The 20,993-nt window shown below is 44.1% G+C and overlaps 1 protein-coding gene across 1 annotated transcript in view; it reads left to right on the top strand.

Annotated features, from left to right (window-relative positions):
- The window catches only part of LOC126174787 (uncharacterized), a 299,993-nt gene that overhangs the window by 95,709 nt on the left and 183,291 nt on the right, over nt 1–20,993 (top strand). The window contains exon 4 of the mRNA XM_049921152.1: nt 215–351. Coding sequence (XP_049777109.1) covers nt 215–351 — 137 coding nt within the window. The remainder of the gene's footprint in view (nt 1–214; nt 352–20,993) is intronic.

The raw sequence follows: 20,993 nt of genomic DNA, 5'->3' as shown, positions 1-20,993 counted from the left end.
CCCTTAGGGATTTGTTACTCCGGTGACTAGTCCACGTTCTAAGTCACTGAGTTCTAAAATAAAAGCCAAGAAGCTGCGTTGGCTATTTCACCTCCCTTTCGGGTTTTAGCCAGTGCTCCGTTTCCTTTCGGTCATTGTTAGGCCAAAGAATTTGTCTCTCGAGGAGGCTGTCGATACAGTGCCTGACGAGTAACGATTTCTCGTGTGTTGTCAGGGCTTCGTGCATGTGCGCATCTGGTTCCCGCAGTTCCCCGGCGTGGTGATGATGTCGGACCAGGAACTCATCATCATGTGCAAGCCGCCGGAGCCCACCATCATCGAGAACAAGGCGGCAGGATTCGCCGGTAGCTTGTGAGTATCCTGTACAAATATCTACTGCCAATTTCCAGTCTGCTATTTATAATAAACGCGCCTTACTGTAGCTGAACCAGACAACAGTCTAGGGCTCTGAAGTTTTGAAGCACTAAATTTTGGACGGACAGAGACGAAACTTCCACAATTATGTATAATAGTGTACGTTATTAGTGGATTAACCACCTGACCACTTTTGTGGCCAGGCAACTAGTAGCCCAGAGCGACCTAACTTCCTATCCCGGAAAAATAGAACGAAAAATAGAACATATAAATATACGTTGTTTACTAACTTCCAGTATTCTGATAGCCATGACATCAGCAACTGTATGCTTTAACAATTTATGCAAGAAATTGCAAAAACCGTCGAAGTTGCAGTATTAAATTTTTCTTTATCACTATCAGATCATCCAATAAGCTATGCAGTAGCATACATCACGACAGCTACATGACTGTTCATTCTCGTTAAACTCGTCTTGTAAAGCAGTGCAGGACTGAACTTGTTCACTAGAAGAGTTAGGTAAACGAGATTCAGCCCTGTACTGCCTTACAAGATGTGTTTGTCTAGAATGAACAGTCATGTCGCTGTCGTAATGAGTGCCATTGCTTAGCTTATTGGATGATTTGACAATGAAGTAGACATTGAGTAATTAAGAAAACTAATATTGAAACTTCGATCGTTTTCGGAAATTTATTGCATAATTTAATAAAAATATACGATGTATAAATTCAAAATTTCTCTCTTTCATTTTAGTGTTTATCCCTTCACATGGGGTTGCTTCTTTTTCATGATTTGCAAATTTAGTCTTATTTATGCTTAGTGGCAGGTTTCATTTGTTCTCGTAAACGTTGCCAGTTAACTATTTATGGGACATAACTCGTGTGCGCAATCTGGTTGCGAACATTGTAAACTTGGTACTATAAGTTATCGTATTGCAACTGTTTGTGTACCACGTTTTCTGAGATGGAAAGTGGGGGACTAGCCAAGCATTTGCTGTAAAATTGTTAAAATCCACGCCCAGGCTGGCAGGTGTGCCAGACCAACGGTTGTTGCATCACCGCCCGGATTCAGTGGGATCTGGAATGACATTTCCACTCTTCAGCGGAGTGTGCGCTGATATAAAACTTCCTGGCAGTTTAAAACTGTATGCCGGACCGAGGCTCGAACTCAGGACCTTTGCCTTTCGCAGGCCAGTTCTCTACCAACTGAGCTACCCATGCACGACTCATAAGCCGTCCTCACAGCTTCAATTCTGCCAGTACCTCGTATTCTACCTTCAAAAACTTCACAGAAGCTCTTCTGCGAACCTAGCAGAACTAGCACTCGTGGAAGAAAGGATACTGCAGAGACTTAGCCACAGACTGGGGGATGTTTCCAGAATAAGATTGGTAGAGCACTTGCTCGCGAAAGGCAAAGGTCCCGAGTTCGAGTCCCGGTCCGGCACACAGTTTTAATCTACCAGGAAGTTTCATATCAGCGCACACTCCGCTGCAGAGTGAAAATCTCACTCTGGAAACATCCCCCAGGCTGTAGCTAAGCCAGGTTTCCGCACTATCCTTTCTTCCTGGAGTGCTAGTTCTGCTAGGTTCACAGAAGAGCTTCTGTGAAGTTTAGTAGGTAGGAGACGAGGTACTGGCAGAATTGAAGCTGTGAGCCGGCCAGAGTGTCCGAGCGGTTAAAGGCGCTACAGTCTGGAGCCACACGACCGCTACGGTCGCAGGTTCGAATCCTGCATCGGGCATGGATGTGTGTGATGTCCTTAGGTTAGTTAGGTTTAAGTAGTTCTAAGTTCTAGGGGACTTATGACCACAGCAGTTGAGTCCCATAGTGCTCAGAGCCATTTGAACCATTTTGAAGCTGTGAGGACGGGTCGTGAGTCGTGCTTGGGTAGCTCAGTTGGTAATGCACTTGCCAGCGAAAGGCAAAGTTCCCGAGTTCGAGTCTCGGTCCGGCACGCAGTTTTAATCAGTGTGGTCTAGTTCACCTTCCTGTCTCGCCAAATAGCGGGCTGCACGTAAAGATATGTGATGGGGTCATAAGATAAAATCTTATACGTCTATAAAGTAGAGCTTCTTGTTTTTCATTCCTAAGTGGTTATACAATTTTACATATAAAAATAATCCTGTGATTAGTCCTGATTTCCTGCAGCATTATTCAGTAATTAAATGATTATTGTTATTATTGCCAGTGCTGGTGAATGAGCTGTTAGCTCGTCTGTCTATGGTACAGAAAATTCACGGTTTGAGACTCAGCTGATGTTGTCGGCTGCTGATTTTTCGAAGTAAAAAATCAATTGTACATCATGCCATACGAAGAAAATTTACGTTAAAGTATTTTTAGTGCACTCCCGGATAATTTAAAATACATATTTTCGTGCCTAAATTCTCATTTGTACTGTATTCGCTGAATCAAATTAGCTACAAACGGATTACTGCATTTTCACAGTGTATCCCAGGGTCATTCAGAATTCTTATCGTTGTTTCTTGAATTCTCGTAATACTATAACTACAAAAAAGAACAGCAGAGCAATAACAGCTAACCAAACAAATATTTACTGATTAATCTTTGCATTTTCTATCCGTTCCGTTTAAACACAGTCCACACCATTATGGAGCCACCAACAGCTTGCACAGTGGCTTGTTGAAAAGTTGGGTTCAGGGCTTGGTGGGTTTTGCGCCACGCACGAAACCTACCATCAGCTCTTACCAACTGAAATCGGGACTCACCACGCCACGGTTTTCCCGGTTTTCCAGTAGTATAGGATCGAACTGACATGGTCACGAGCCCCGGAGAGTCACTGCAAGGCGATGTCGTGCTGTTAGCAAATACAGTCGCGTCAGCCGTCTGCTACCGTAGCCCATCAACGCCAAATTTCACCGCACAGTCGTGACGAATACGTTCGTCGTACGTTCCACATTGATTCCTGCCTTATTTCACGTCGTACTGCTTGTATGTTAGCACGGAGAACTCTACGCAAACGTCGCTGGTCTCGGTCGTTAGGTTAAGGCCGTCGGCCACTGCGTCGTTCATGGTGAGAGGTAATGCCTGAAATCTGCTATTCTCGACACAGTCTGGAGGCCGTGGATCGCGGAATATTGAACTCCCTAACGATTTTCGAAACTGAATGTCCCATGCCTCTAATTCCAACTATCTTTCGGCCTTCAAAATCTGTTAATTCCCGTCGTGCGGCCATAATCACCTGTTTACAAAAGACAACTCCTCTAATGAATGCCCTTTTATACTTTGTGTACGCGATACTACCACCATGTGTATATCGCCTCTGCGTGACTGCTCACCTCAGTATACACCTATATTGGTGCTCTGCGAATCACAACTGCGAAGTGTACGGTTTATGGTACTTTTTACTGTGCCGTACATTAAACTTCACTCTAGTTCCATTGATGGATGAAGAGTAGAAATAATTGTACCTTTAAGCCTTTTCTATGCAAGCTGTTGTTATTCTGATTTTCTCTTTACGATTTCTAAGGTATCCGTCAATTAGATTCTAAGGAAAAGGATACTAAATGGTTCCTAAAACTAGCTGTGAAGTATAAGATGTCTTTCTTCAACTGTCTAGCAATTCAGTTTTTTCAGGATTTCCGTTACATTCTCTCCGTAGTCTAACAAGCGTGTGATTTTCTTTGTTCATACTTCTTGTATTTGTTGCAGTGCATTATGTAAATAATCTCTTTTAAAGCCAAATTACTGCTTTGAAGTTATACCAATGAATCGACACCTTTTATTTGCTTTTCATCCAACAGAACTTACGTGATTCTGCCAGATACGTTGATAGTCCTAGGTATTTGAATGATGTATCTGACAGAGTATGTGGGGTTCTTCATGGCCTCTAAACACGGGCGCAACAGTGCTTTTCATAAATCTCTGATGAAATAAATCGCCAGGGTTTAACATAATACTGTATGTATGTCGATTGTACCTGTCGGAGCAGTTCGTCACTGCCAATATCTGCACATTCACTTTATTGTTAGGTCACGTCGGGAAGAGGGGAATGGGGGAGGGAGGGGGGGGAGTTTGTTATCGAAGCACGCGTGGGCATCGTGACGATAACGAGGTGGTGGGTGCCCGTGCACCATTGCGATGATACATGGAGCTACTGTCTCACAAGTCTGTCCACTGATCTTGGTCTTACAGAAAGTAAACGTCAAAAACCTTTTATAAGACATTATGAGTAAATTTCAGTCATGTCGTGGTTAGGTAACAATGTTAGGGACTGTAGTACAGCGCCGGCGCGCTTCGTTTCACTGCCACAAATTATTGCTAGCCACAGAAATCACATCAACTGCTATCATCCTCTCAGTGCAAGGCAAATACACACAGACGGAAAAAAAGTCGCAACACCGAAAAAATAATGAATGTAGAGTATTGTTATTGCGTGAATTCATTTGTCTGGGTAACGTATTTAAGCGATTAACATTCCAAGATCGCAGATTAATGTCAGCGCGAGACAAGACATTGCAAATGTGAAATGCTGGTATATCAGTAACCACAGTAACTGCCAGAATATTGAAAGTAAGCATGCAAAAGTGCATGCGTTATGTTGTAGAGGTGCAAGATGTCAGTTTTGGGATGGAATTCCATTTGAGAGGTCATTATAGGAACGTTTGATGCTGTTTGTAGATGACATTAGAGTTGTCGTCCCATGATGTCTGATATGCCCTCGATTACAGACAGATCTGGTGATGGAGCAGGCCAAAGCAACATGTCGACACTCTGTAAAGCATGTTGGGTTACAACAGCGGTATGTGGGCTAGCGTTATCCCATTGGAAAACACCCCTTGGAATGCTGTCCGTGAACCGCAGCGCAACAGGTCGAATCACCAGACTGAAGTACAAATTTTCAGGTGTAGGTCAAGTGTATCAACATCGCAGACGCGTTGGTTGCGGGCTCTCAACTGATCTTCTTCTAACCAACACACCACCATCACTGGCATCGAGCCAGATCCAGCTCTCATCAGAAAACACAGCAGACCTCCGCCCTGTTTCCAACGAGCTCTCGCTTGCACGCTAAAGTGCGTCTGAGTCGGAGCTGTTCTCGAACTAACCAATTTGTAACAGTTCGTTGCATCGTTGTATTTCCAACTGCTGTTCGAATTGGTGCTGCAGATTCAGTACAAAGCGCCAGAACCGGACGCCTAGCACGATAATCTTCCCTCTCGGTAGTGCCACGTGACCGTCCAGAGCCCGGTCATCTTGCGACCGTACATTCTGGTGAGCACCGCTGCCAGCAATCATGTACAGTGGCTACATTCTTGTCAAGTCTTTCTCCATTAACGGAGAAGGAACATCCAGCCTCTCATAGCCCTATTACACGAAATCGTTCAAACTCAGCGGCGTGTTGATTATGGCGTCTTTGTCCCCCTGAAACCATTCTCGACCAACAACAACTCACCACGTCCAGTCTCAAAGGTAACTAATGCTCACGATCTTTACAGCGTCCGCTCAAAGCAAACCTAGTTTGCACCCTTTTGCGATTGGTGCGAATTTCGTGTAGACTCAAGTAGAAACGCGCCTGACAACTTTCATTTATATCGCGCCACTCGTTGTTGGCGTTGCGATATCTTCTCTTCTTCGTCACTGTGGTTCCAACTTTCTTCATTGAGGTTCATCCGATGTTATGCCGAAGATTATGAACAACGAGTATTTTATTTTCAAATTCGACGTATAGAACGTGTGGTGGAGTCGCAATAAAACCATTTATGTCAGGAAAGAAATCTGATTCCAATTCGATCATTCTTTATAATGTTCTGCCAAACATGGAAATGCCAGAGAAATTTCAAAACTTTAATTTCAAATACCTCGAACATTGGGCGCTAGCTGTGGCCTTTTTTACACAAGGTCTTCCTGAATTTGGAAATTTGTGGTAAGGTCTTATGGGGCCAAACTGCTGAGATCATCGCTTCCTAAGCTAGCTGTGGCCTTTTTTACACAAGGTCTTCCTGAATTTGGAAATTTGTGGTAAGGTCTTATGGGGCCAAACTGCTGAGATCATCGCTTCCTAAGCTTACATACTACTTAACCTAACTTAACGCTAAGGACGACACACACACACCCATACCCGAGGGAGGACTCGCACCTCCTACGGGGGCAGCCACGCGGATAGTGACGAGATACCTCAGACCGGGCAGCTACCCCGCGCGGCTTGCTGAATTTGGATATGGGGCTGTGGGGTTCAGGTACCATCGTGTTGAGACTTAAATCAGATTTACTGTTTCTTTGATGATTTGTTAAACAAGGCTTTGTAGATCACTTTCGTACAAGATACGTAATAACTGCTCTCGAGATCCAATAAAATTCTGAAAATTAACACAGGGGCCCTGGCGGGTATAGGGAAGCACTGCGGAAGCTGCGCCTACATTGGTGTTTTGTTTCGTTTTGTATAGCAATGTCGTTGTCTAGGAAAATTAAATGTGCTATGGAAATCCACAATACAACTACGCCATACTATAATTAACAAAAGATACTCGTGGCAGTGTTTGGAAAATAATGGCGTTACACACGGAAAGCTGAGATCTGCTTCACTAACCTTATTCCAGTTGCTGATTTTTGTTGTCAGAACATTTTATTTCTTAACTAAGTAAACATTACACATAAAACCGGTTTCTCTGATTGGGAATATTCCCTTTATTTGCGAATTTAATGAGAGACAAAAAATTACAAAGAAATTGTTTCTACGTACGTCTAGTGACAATGTATTGAAATACCCAAGAAGGTGGAAACTATCGAAACTGCACGTGTTGAGAAGGTGCGCCTACAACAGACCGTTGCCTCAAATGCCTCTAAGCACTATCGGACTTAATATCTGAGGTCATCAGTCCCCTAGACTTAGAACTACTTATACCTAACTAACCTAAGGACCGGCTTTCCGGGCGGGAAGGAGCGCCTGGTCCCCGGCACGAATCCGCCCGGCGGATTTGTGTCGAGGTCAGGTGAACCGGCCAGTCTGTGAATGGTTTTTAGGCGGTTTTCCATCTGCCTCGGCGAATGCGGGCTGGTTCCCCTTATTCCGCCTCAGTTACACTATGTCGGCGATTGTTGCGCAAACAACTTCTCCACGTACGCGTGCACCACCATTACTCTACCACGCAAACATAGGGGTTACACTCGTCTGGTGTGACACGTTCCCTGGGGGGGGGGGGGGGGGTCCACTGGGGGCCGAACCGCACAATAACCCTGGGTTTGGTGTGGGGCGGCGGAGGGGTGAAGTGACTGCGATAGTCGTCGTGGGGTTGTGGACCACTGCGGCTGCGGCGGGGACGGAGCATCTCCGTCGTTTCTAGGTCCCTGGTTAACATACAGTACAATACAATACATACATCCTAAAGACACCACACACATCCATGCCCGAGGCAGGATTCGAACCTGCAACTGTAGCAGCAGCGCGGTTCCGCACTGACGCGCCTAGAACCGCTCGGCCACAGCGGCCGGCCAGACCGTTGCGTGGAAAGTCAATGTGATTCAGGAGACGAAAGTAAATTCATCGCATTGAGAATACTTCCACACTGCCTTTACCAAACGTTTCTGTATAAACATCTCATGTTTAATTCAGCTGCCCATTTCCTAACAGTTAAAAATGTAATACCAGACTCCTTACAGATATTCGCCTATTTAGATGGATTTTTATTGGCTATTAACCGTTCACGATAAAGAAGTCACGAAACAGAAAAATATCGAACACTTTGCACCTCGAAGTGGACTGTGTTTATATGCACTCTTGTGCCACGTACAAATAAATTTCATGACTACCTTGAGAATGCAGAAGTATAAGGCGCATTCAAACAAAAGCGAGACAGAACTTCCTTCCATAAGTGCCGCACCCTACAGTGTTGCCAGTTTGATAGATAACTAGACAGAGAATTATCAGCGTGGCCACGTTATTTGTCCTATAACGCGATCGGTATGGACTTTGTCTCTACCGACGGCCGGGCGCTGCCCAGGTTTTATCTCAAAGAACGTACGTTAAATGTATTCTGTCTCAGAAACTAATGGGAATAACGCACACAACCATATTAAGTTGTTTTGCTTGAAATGAGCGTTACAGTAACGTCCCCGAATATTGATCATTCCTACTACGACCTCCTATTGAAGTCGACACAGAAATTCGTTGCGGTAATTCTTCCTTCCCCCTAGCGCTTATCCTGTCTAGTACACAGTCCGCTTTTTATAGATTTCTTAAATTTTATTTCATTATTTAACTTTTTGGCCATATGCTCTTCCTGGTGCCGCAGTGAAGGTAATCTGAGGGAGGGAACTCATGAACACCATTTGTCTGTGAACCATGTAAACTTGTACGTGTTATCGTTTTCTGTTTATGTATCGTGTTTTCTGTGGCGAAATTTAGGTACCAGCACAGCTTCTGCCTAAACGAACGCGGAAAATCGCCCAAAAGTCATAATCAGAAACCCTTATGTCCCAGCCCATGGTCGGTAATTCACCACGCAGATTCGACCCGAGTGTAGCTTACGTCAGTGACTCGCAAAGTGCTGCACTGCGCGTTACGCTATACAAGCAGGTTAAATTCACAGCTCTAACTGCCTTAAATTATTTGGGTAAACTAGAGAAAGGTTCGAGTGTGAGTCCTCCCAGATCATGGTCTGCCAGGCAGCTCGCTGCGAGTCCAGAAAGTGTGCAGTCCAGATTAAATAAGCAGTACTGCGTTACTTTTACACACTTATCTGTGACACTAGTGTCCCTGCTCAGCAATGGACAACATTCGTTGGGATCGACGGAGATAGTGCGAACTTTGAATCCGGGTTAGCTAGCTGTGTGTCAACGTGCCTACAGCACCGCAAGAGTCGTCGGTAGGAACTCATTGCAGATCCGTAGTACAAGAACCAGTCAGAACCCACCAGATTGTCGATGACCTGTCACGCTATCGATTGTCATGAACACACCTAAACACTCGATGCAATCCAAGAAGACTAATGCCGAAAGCGATAGGACGAATATATTGCCGAACAACGCAGTGCGAAATCAAGAAGCTCGGAGGTAGTAAAAAATTCACGAAATGTTTCCAGCAATATCTCAGCCAGTCATCAGGATTAAGTGTCCTACGCCCGTAGCAACTGCTGATCCTAGAATAGTATTTCAGCAGCAAAGACAGAAGGGACGGAACAAGAACTGTGGGAAACATCACATTATGACTACGGAGGAACTACACTCCTGGAAATGGAAAAAAGAAAACAATCACACCGGTGTGTCAGACCCACCATACTTGCTCCGGACACTGCGAGAGGGCTGTACAAGCAATGATCACACGCACGGCACAGCGGACACACCAGGAACCGCGGTGTTGGCCGTCGAATGGCGCTAGCTGCGCAGCATTTGTGCACCGCCGCCGTCAGTGTCAGCCAGTTTGCCGTGGCATACGGAGCTCCATCGCAGTCTTTAACACTGGTAGCATGCCGCGACAGCGTGGACGTGAACCGTATGTGCAGCTGACGGACTTTGAACGAGGGCGTATAGTGGGCATGCGGGAGGCCGGGTGGACGTACCGCCGAATTGCTCAACACGTGGGGCGTGAGGTCTCCACAGTACATCGATGTTGTCGCCAGTGGTCGGCGGAAGGTGCACGTGCCCGTCGACCTGGGACCGGACCGCAGCGACGCACGGATGCACGCCAAGACCGTAGGATCCTACGCAGTGCCGTAGGGGACCGCACCGCCACTTCCCAGCAAATTAGGGACACTGTTGCTCCTGGGGTATCGGCGAGGACCATTCGCAACCGTCTCCATGAAGCTGGGCTACGGTCCCGCACACCGTTAGGCCGTCTTCCGCTCACGCTCCAACATCGTGCAGCCCGCTTCCAGTGGTGTCGCGACAGGCATGAATGGAGGGACGAATGGAGACGTGTCGTCTTCAGCGATGAGAGTCGCTTCTGCCTTGGTGCCAATGATGGTCGTATGCGTGTTTGGTGCCGTGCAGGTGAGCGCCACAATCAGGACTGCATACGACCGAGGCACACAGGGCCAACAACCGGCATCATGGTGTGGGGAGCGATCTCCTACACTGGCCGTACACCACTGGTGATCGTCGAAGGGACACTGAATAGTGCACGGTACATCCAAACCGTCATCGAACCCATCGTTCTACCATTCCTAGACCGGCAAGGGAACTTGCTGTTCCAACAGGACAATGCACGTCCGCATGTATCCCGTGCCACCCAACGTGCTCTAGAAGGTGTAAGTCAACTACCCTGGCCAGCAAGATCTCCGGATCTGTCCCCCATTGAGCATGTTTGGGACTGGATGAAGCGTCGTCTCACGCGGTCTGCACGTCCAGCACGAACGCTGGTCCAACTGAGGCGCCAGATGGAAATGGCATGGCAAGCCGTTCCACAGGACTACATCCAGCATTTCTACGATCGTCTCCATGGGAGAATAGCAGCCTGCATTGCTGCGAAAGGTGGATATACACTGTACTAGTGCCGACATTGTGCATGCTCTGTTGCCTGTGTCTATGTGCCTGTGGTTCTGTCAGTGTGATCATGTGATGTATCTGACCCCAGGAATGTGTCAATAAAGTTTCCCCTTCCTGGGACAATGAATTCACGGTGTTCTTATTTCAATTTCCAGGAGTGTATTTCACGACTCAGGGTCGCCATTCATGGACGATATCGTTGACATTGGCAATTCTGGCAGGAATAGAGTTCTTATTGAACTAAATGGTTCAAATGGCTCTGAGCACTATGGGACTTAACTTCTAAGGTCATCAGTCCCCTAGAACTTAGAACTACTTAAACCTAACTAACCTAAGGACATCACACACATCCATGCCCGAGGCAGGATTCGAACCTGCGACCGTAGCGGTCACGCGGTTCCAGACTGTAGCGCCTTTAACCGCTTGGCCACACCGGCCGGCCTTATTGAACTCAAATGACCTACAAATGCCAACAAGTCAGTGAACACAAGGATAAGGCAGGGAAAACCTTCAAATGTCTATATTGGAATGCTTGTGATTTACTGTCTTCAAGTAATTAGGTATATCTATAAAAGCTTAAACGTAGGCGAAATTAAATGTGTTGTACACCTGATTTCAACATCAGACGATTCCCCAAAAAGACGATGCAATAGATCCGAACATACATCATTGCACTTCAAACATTCTTGCTGACATTTGAAGCTAAGATTACCAACCTGTGCTACTATGCAATGTCAAGTGTCAGCACATAGCCTCACCAAAACCCCCGACACCCTGGAACTGTTCAAGGGCCGTGCTATAAAGGTGGGCATTCTTATCCAATTTAGTCTTGCAATGTACCATAAATGAAAGCTGTCCAGCTCAGATTTCTTCCTCGTCGTAACTAACGGAACCAATAGGTGTTCTGCTGTATGAATGATATTAAATTTTTAGAGAAGCAATACACGGGTTGCATGCACATAGCCTCACCAAAACCCCCGACACCCTGGAACTGTTCAAGGGCCATGCTATAAAGGTGGGCATTCTTATCCAATTTAGTCTTGCAATGTACCATAAATGAAAGCTGTCCAGCTCAGATTTCTTCCTCGTCGTAACTAACGGAACCAATAGGTGTTCTGCTGTATGAATGATATTAAATTTTTAGAGAAGCAATACACGGGTTGCATGCACATAGCCTCACCAAAACCCCCGACACCCTGGAACTGTTCAAGGGCCGTGCTATAAAGGTGGGCATTCTTATCCAATTTAGTCTTGCAATGTACCATAAATGAAAGCTGTCCAGCTCAGATTTCTTCCTCGTAACTAACGGAACCAATAGGTGTTCTGCAGTATGAATGATATTAAATTTTTACAGAAGCAATACGCAGGTTGCATGCCCCTCTCGTCATATTGTATTTTTTTTCTTTTTTAATTGGCATTTGGCCATCGCCATACAACCATCTATCAACATATTGTATTTGTATGACACTATTAAGAGCTAGTATGCAATATTAACATTGTCTCTTCAGGTGTTTTCAATAATTGGAAACGACATGTACATACATTTAAAAGATCTGCGATGTTATGCCTGCTGTATAATGTGTAAACAAGCGAATTTTTCCACAGCATTTGTCCTTATTGAACGTGTTTCCTATTCCTACTACCCAGTAAAGAAAAAAAGTGGCATCCCCAAATACACTCAAACAATTCCGCACAAAAAAAGATTAAGAATTATCATACTAAAAAATTAATCTGCCCTTAACCCTTCTGCGCTGATATTCGTCATACGACAGCCCATCCAGAACTTGGTCTCGCTATGATGCTCATAGTATGGCGTGCCCTCACGACGGTATGAAGCAAAACTTTTAAACTATTCACTATTATCAACGTACTGTTATAAAACGTACCCAGCCAATCAAAATTCCAACTACTCCTTTCTTTTACTCCTCCATTTTATGACATGTTTTGAGTGAAGAAATATACAGGGTGTTTCACAATTCCTATTACTGTCTTGTAGGGGCCGTAGACGGGACTTGTCTATAATGTTTTGCTTACGAACCATGTGCGTAAAAGTACCTTTTAGATATAAAATAAATTTGGAAACCAGATGACTTTAAAATCTTCCATTACACGGCACACGCACAAGCTGAGAAGAGGATGCTATCTTCAATCCCTGTTGTATTACCATTTTCGCCCGACAACAACGGCTTCTAAAAACTGGTCCGTTCACAACTACGAGGACGTGCTGTACAGTAATGCCCCAGAATTTATGGGAATATTCTTAAGGCTTTGTAAATAGAACAAACATTATTAACATTCTACAATTTTATTCTTCATGTCTACATGTTAGCAGTCTTCAACCGCTAGAGGGCTAGAGGGCTCCGAATTGTAGCGTGCAACATTATGGTGTGAAACGTAACTAAGTCGGTGCGTGAGAAACAGCGTGCTGAGTGTCGAATTCTAAAAGTTTGTTCACACATGGAGCACCTTCTTTCCAGCATTACAATGCCAGACTACACACGAGCGCTGCGACATCTGCAGTAATCCGACGCCAGGGCCCCTGCCATCGATCATCCTCCGTACAGCCCCGACTTCGCCCCAACCAATTTTCATCTGTTACCAAAACTTGAAGAACGTCTTCGAAGACTTCACTTTGATAGTGATGAAACAGTGCAAGTAAAGATTTGGTTATGGCTCCGTCAACAAAGTCAAACATTCTACAGTGATGGTACCAACGAACTGGTCTCTCGTTGGTAGAAACGTGTTTCTCGTCAGGGCGACTACGTTGAGAAATAAAATTTAGACATCAAGAATAAAGATGCAGAATGTTAATAATGTTTGTTTTCTTTAAAATACTTTAAGAGTTTACAAATAAAAAATTCGTAGGCACCACTTTCCATCACGCGCCCAAAGGAGGGTTTGATGTGGTGCTGCACGGACGCGCCGCACTCTTTAATATTAAGAAGACGTCCTTCGTCAGGTAATCCGACGTCAAGCAGTCGAAACATTGTCTGTGTCACGGGTGCCTGCAGAGTACACAGGTGAGAACTGTGTCCGTGACGTGAAGCACCAGATTTAAAACTGACTCGTTCCAAAAGCTCATTTTACGTCATTAGTGTCTCCGGACATTTGCTCCTTATCAAAACTTTATGTATTATGTCCCCTCTACAAATCATAACAACCGTTAATAGAAATTGTGGAATACACCATATAAGCACACTTTTATTGTACTGAACAGTTCCGGTGACATTACTGTTAATTCTCCTTGTGCTTCTAAGTCTTCGATTGATACTGACATGAAATAATAAGATCATAGCTACAATAGATCGTACGATACTGTATGCAGTAAAGTAATTATACACACAATTCAAATGAATACCGATGCACAGTGCAAAGATCCAAGACTCCGGGAAAAAGCGCAGGTGACTTCATTATATAAGAATTGCAAGCGATCGGATTTGCAAAATTATATACCAACATGCCAGCATTTTAGGTTAGGTTTTGCCGTAACTGTTATTGACATCGAATGAAACAACAAGTTTACTGTTACCAGTCACTGTTTATTTATCTATGGAAGTTTAAACCTTCGAAACGTGTCGTGGAGATAAATAAACAGTGGCTGGTAACAGTAAACTTGTTTTTTCAATCGATATATACCAATATCCTTAACATCGTTTGCTGCAGAGTTACTATTCTAAGTTTTAATACAATAATTTTCCTAGAGAGATAAAAGCACATGTCCAGAAACCACCAGCAATTTAGAAAACATTTCTCGCGTGCAAAACTCATCTTGCCCTTTCGTCGCATAATATCCTGCGAACAATGGATGAAGGGCAACAAGTAGATTCCGTAATCCTAGATTTCCAGAAAGCGTTTTACACAATGCTCCAGGGTACTGCTCCTGATCTCTATATACATAAAATATCTGTCATACAGAATGAGAAGGAATCTGCGACTTTTTGCTGATGATGCTGTACTGCATGGGAAAGTGTAGTCTATATCAGAATATAGGATGACTTTGACAAATTTTATTTGCTGTGATGAATTACGTGTTGCTCTAAATGTGGAAAAATGTAATTTAATAAAGATGAGTATAAAAACCAATTCCTTAATGTTATCATAGTGGTGTGATGCTTGACACGTTATTTCGAAAAGTGTCTAGGTGTAACGGCGCAAAGGGACATTAAATGGAACGCGCACATAGGTAGGTTGTTGGGAAAGCGAATGGTTGACTTCGATTTATTGGGAGAATTGTAGGAAGGTGAAGATCATCTATAAGGCAGACCACGTACAGAGCAGTTTTTGTGACACATTCTTGGCCGGCCGGTGTGGCCGTGCGGTTAAAGGCGCTTCAGTCTGGAACCGCGTGACCGCTCCGGTCGCAGGTTCGAATCCTGCCTCGGGCATGGATGTGTGTGATGTCCTTAGGTTAGTTAGGTTTAAGTAGTTCTAAGTTCTAGGGGACTGATGACCACAGATGTTAAGTCCCATAGTGCTCAGAGCCATTTCTTTTTGACACATTCTTGAACACTGCTCACATTTTTGGGATACCAGCCAGGTCCTATTAAAGGAAGACATAGAAGTAATTCATAGGCATGTTTCTAGATATGTTACCGGTAGGTTCGATCAACACACGTGAGTATTACTGGGATGCTTCGTGAACGGAAATGGAAATTCCTGGTGGGAAGAAGATATTACTTTCGCGAAATGTTGTTGACTAAGTTTAGGGAACCGTTATTTGCGGAAGTGTACAGAATGATCTCACTGACACCAACATACATCTCATATAAGGAGATCGAAAAGAAAATAAGAGAAATCAGGGATTATATGGAAACATTTGATAAAAATTATCCGGACACCACCAAAAACATACGTTTTTCATATTAGGTGCATTGTGCTGCCATCTACTGCCAGGTACTCCATATCAGCTACCTCAGTAGTCATTAGACATCGCGAGAGAGCAGAATGGGGCGCTCCGCGGAACTCGCGGACTTCAAACGTCTACAGGTGATTAGGTGTCACTTGCGTCATACATTTGTACGCCAGCATTCCACACTCCTAAATATCCATAGGTCCACTGTTTCCAATGTGATAGTGAAGTTGTTGTTGTTGTTGTTGTTATGGTCTTCAGTCCTGAGACTGGTTTGATGCAGCTCTCCATGCTACTCTATCCTGTGCAAGATTCTTCATCTCCCAGTACTTACTGCAACCTACATCCTTCTGAATCTGCTTAGTGTATTCATCTCTTGGTCTCCCTCTACGATTTTAACCCTCCACGCTGCCCTCTAATGCCAAATTTGTGATCCCTTGATGCCTCAGAACATGTCCTACCAAACGGTCAATTCTTCTTGTCAAGTTGTGCCACAAACTCCTCTTCTCCCCAGTTCTATTCAATACCTCCTCATTAGTTATGTGAGCTACCATCTAATCTTCAGCATTCTTCTGTAGCACCACATTTCGATAGCTTTTATTCTCTTCTTGTCCAAACTATTTAGCGTCCACGTTTTACTTCCATACATGGCTACACTCCATACAAATACTTTCAGAAACGACTTCCTGACACTTAAATCTACACTCGATGTTAACAAATTTTTCTTCTTCAGAAACGCTTTTCTTGCCATTGCCAGTCTACATTTTATATCTTATCTACTTCGACCATCATCAGTTATTTTGCTCCCCAAATAGCAAAACTCCTTTACTACTTTAAGTGTCTCATTTCCTAATCTAATTCCCTCAGCATCACCTGACTTAATTCGACTTATTCCATTATCCTCGTTTTGCTTTTGTTGATGTTCGTCTTATATCCTCCTTTCAAGACACTGTCCATTCCGTTCAACTGCTCTTCCAAGTCCTTTGCTGTCTCTGACAGAATTACAATGTCATCGGCGAAACTAAGTTTTTATTTCTTCTCCATGGATTTTAATTCCTACTCCGAATTTTTCTTTTGTTTCCTTTACTGCTTGCTCAATATACAGATTGAATAACATTGGGGAGAGACTACAACCCTGTCTCACTCCCTTACCAACCACTGCTTCCCTTTCATGCCCCTCGACTCTTATAACTGCCATCTCGTTTCTGTACGAATTGTAAATAGCCTTTCGCTCCTTGTATTTTACCCCTTCCACCTTTACAATTTGAAAGAGAGTATTCCAGTCAACATTGTCAAAAGCTTTCTCTAAGTCTACAAATGCTAGAAACGTAGCTTTGCCTTTCCTGAATCTTCCTTCTAAGATAAGTCGTAAGGTCAGTATTGCGTCACGTGTTCCAATATTTCTACGGAATCCAAACTGATCTTCCCCGAGTTCGGCTACTACCAGTTTTTCCATTCGTCTGTAAAGAATTCGTTAGTATTTTGCAGCTGTGACTTATTAAAGTGATAGTTCGCTAATTTTCACATCTATCAACACCTGCTTCCTTTGGATTGCAATTATTATATATTCTTCTTGAAGTCTGAGTGTATTTCGCCTGCCTCATACATCTTGCTCACCAGATGGTAGAGTTTTGTCAGGACTGGCTCTCCAAAGGCTGTCAGTAGTTCTAATGGAATGTTGTTTACTTCCGGGGGCCTTGTTTCGACTCAGGTCCTTCAGTGCTCTGTCCAACTCTTCACGCAGTATCATATCTCCCATTTCATCTTCATCTACATCCTCTTCCATTTCCAAAATATTGTCCTCAAGTACATCGCCCTTGTATAGACCCTCTATATACTCCTTCCACATTTCTGCTTTCCCTACTTTGCTTAGAACTGGGTTTCCATCAAAGTTCTTGATATTCATGCAAGTGGTTCTCTTTTCTCCAAAGGTCTCTTTAATTTTCCTGTAGGCAGTATCTGTCTTACCCCTAGTGAGATAAGCCTCTACATCCTTACATTTGTCCTCTAGCCATCCCTGCTTAGCCATTTTACACTTCCTGTCGATATCATTTTTGAGACGTTTGTATTCCTTTTTGCCTGCTTCATTTACTGCATTTTTATATTTTCTCCTTTCATCAGTCAAATTCAATATTTCTTCTTTTACCCAAGGGTTTCTACTAGCCCTCGTCTTTTTACCTATTTGATCCTCTGCTGCCTTCACTATTTCATCCCTCAAAACTACCCATTCTTCTTCTACTGTATTTCTTTGCCCCATTCCTGTCAATTGTTCCCTTATGCTCTCCCTGAAACTCTGTACAACCTCTGGTTCAGTCAGTTTATCCAGGTCCCATCACCTTAAATTTCCACCTTTTTGCAGTTTCTTCAGTTTTAATCTACAGTTGATAACCAACAGATTGTGGTCAGAATCCACATCTGCCCCTGGAAATGTCTTACAATTTAAAACCTGGTTCCTAAATCTCTGTCTTACCATTATATAATATATCTGATACCTTCTAGTATCTCCAGGATTCTTCAACGTATACAACCTTCTTTTATGATTCTTGAACCAATTATGTTATGCTCTGTGCAAAATTCTACCAGACGGCTTCCTCTTTCATTTCTTACCCCCAATCCACATTCACCAACTACTTTTCCTTCTCTTTCTTTCCCTACTATCAAATTCCAGTCACCCATGACTATTAAATTTTCGTCTCCCTTCAATACCTGAATAATTTCTTTCATTGCATCATAGATTTCTTCATCCTCTTCATCATTTGCGGAGCTAGTTGGCATATAAACCTGTACTGCTGTGGTAGAAATGGGCTTCGTATCTATCTTGGCTACAATAATATATTCACTATGTTGTTTGTAGTACCTAACCCGCATTCCTATTTTTTTATTCATATATTAAACCTACTCCTGCATTACCACGATTTGATATTGTATTTATAACCATGTATTCATCTGACCAGAAGTCTTGTTCCTCCTTCCACCAAACTTCACTAATTCCCACTATATCTAACTTTAACCTATCCATTTCCCTTTTGAAATTTTCTAACCTACCTGCCCGATTAAGGTATCTACATTCCACGCTCCGATCCGTAGAACGCCAGTTTTCTTTCTCTTGATAATGACGTCCTCTTGAGTAGCGCCCGCCCGGAGACCCGAATGGAGGACTATTTTACCTCCGGAATATTTTACCCAAGGGGACGCCATCATCATTTAACCATACAGTAAAGCTGCATGCCCTCGGGAAATGTTACGGCTGTAGTTTCCCCTTGCTTTCAGCCGTTCGAAGTACCAGCACAGCAAGGCTGTTTTGGTTAGTGTTACAAGGCCATATCAGTCAATCATCCAGACTGTTGCCCCTGCAACTACTGAAAAGGCTGCTGCCCCTCTTCAGGAACCACACGTTTGTCTGGTCTCTCAACAGATACCCCTCCGTTGTGGTTGCACGTACGGTACGACCATCTGTATCGCTTAGACACGCAAGCCTCCCCACCAATTGCCAGGTACACGGTTCATTAGGGTGGAGGGGGGGGATAGTGAAGTAGAAACGTGAAAGGACACGTACAGCACAAAAGCGTACAGGCCGACCTCGTCTGCTGACAGACAGAGACCGCCGACAGTTGAAGAGAGTCGTAATATGTAATAGGCAGACATCTATCCAGACCACCACACAGGAATTCCAAAGTGCAGCAGGATCCACTGCAAGTACTATGACAGTTGGGCGGGAGGGGATTTCAAAAGTCGAGCGGCTGCCGGTAAGCCACACATTACGCAGGTAAATGCCAAACGACACCTCGCTTGGTGTGAGGAGAGTAAACATTGGACGATTGAACAGTGGAAAAACGTTGTGTGGAGTGACGAATCACGGTACACAATGTGACGATCCGATGGCAGGGTGTGGGTATGGCGAATGCCCGGTGAACCTCATATGCCAACGTGTGTAGTGCCAACAGTAGAATTCGGAGCCGGTGATGTTATGGTGTGGTCGTGTTTTTCATGGAGTGGGCTTGCACCCCTTGTTGTTTTGCGTGGCACTGTCACAGTACAGGCCTACATTGATGATTTAAGCACCTTGTTGCTTCCCACTGTTGAAGAGCAATTCGGGGGTGGCAATGGTTACAATGGCTCGAGCACTATGGGACTTAACATCTGTAGTCATCAGTCCCCTAGAACTTAGGACTACTTAAACCTAACTAACCTAAGGACATCACACACATCCATGCCCGAGGCAGGATTCGAACCTGCGACCGTAGCAGTCGCGCGGTTCCGGACTGCGCGCCTAGAACCGCTAGACCACCGCGGCCGGCTCGGGGGTGGCGATTGCATCTTTCAACACTATCGTGCACCTATTCATAATGCACTGCCTGTGGCGTTGTGGTTACACAACAATAATATCCCCGTAATGGACTGACCTGCACAGAATCCTGACCTGAATCCTATAGAACGCCTCTGGGATGTTTTGGAACGCCGATTTCGTGCCAGGCCTCTCTAACCGACATCGATACCTCTCCTCAGTGCAGCACTCCGTGAAGAATGGGCTGCCATTCCCAAATAAACCTTCCAGCACTTGACTGAACGTGTACCTGCGAGACTGGAAGTTGTCATGAAGGCTAATGGTGGGCCAACACCATACTGAATTCCAGCATTACCGGTGGAGGGCGCCACGAACTTGTAAGTCATTTTCAGCCAGGTGTCCGGATACTTTTGATCACATAGTGTAGATAGTCGTTTTTCCTCGCTCCATATTTGAGTAGAACAGGAAAGAAAACGCCTATCAATGTCACAGGTGTAGCCCACCGGAGTGTTTGTGTCGAAATGTTTACGCCTAGCGGCTGGCTCATGTTGATACTCTCCTGTGCTTGAGCAACTCCGGGCTGTAGGGGACTCTCTTGTTCCCTTACTGTCTTGATGCATAATACACTGTATAGTGGTTTCCGGAGTACCCATGTAGATATAGAAGATATAGTCCAATAATAACGCAGAAATATCACTTAACCACACATCACACGATATGGAAAAGCAATTTTTATTGTCGAGCAAAGCTAGACTTTTTTTTCTTTCCAGCGATGTACTCTTCTTTGTTACATGAAATTAATTCTATGTTTCATGTGAAAAGTACTAAATTACAATAAGTGATAGAGAAATTTTGCCTACATGTTATAACTTCAGCGATTACCCTTTATGTGAAAATACAAACTACCAGTGTAAATCGCTGTTTCTTAATAATCAGGAATGAACACAGCAAACAGTTGCTATGTTCATCCCTGATTGTAATGATTTCATAGTCGCTGAGCACGATTCGTAATGGAATACAACTCTGACCAGTTTCTTTTATTTCTACTGGAAGAGAAATTTGTTAACATC

The sequence above is a fragment of the Schistocerca cancellata genome, chromosome 3, assembly GCF_023864275.1.
Source record: "Schistocerca cancellata isolate TAMUIC-IGC-003103 chromosome 3, iqSchCanc2.1, whole genome shotgun sequence".
NCBI classification, from domain to species: Eukaryota; Metazoa; Arthropoda; class Insecta; order Orthoptera; family Acrididae; genus Schistocerca; species Schistocerca cancellata.
The sequence above is the reverse complement of the archived record's forward strand: the minus strand, read 5'-3'. Positions and strand labels throughout refer to the sequence as shown.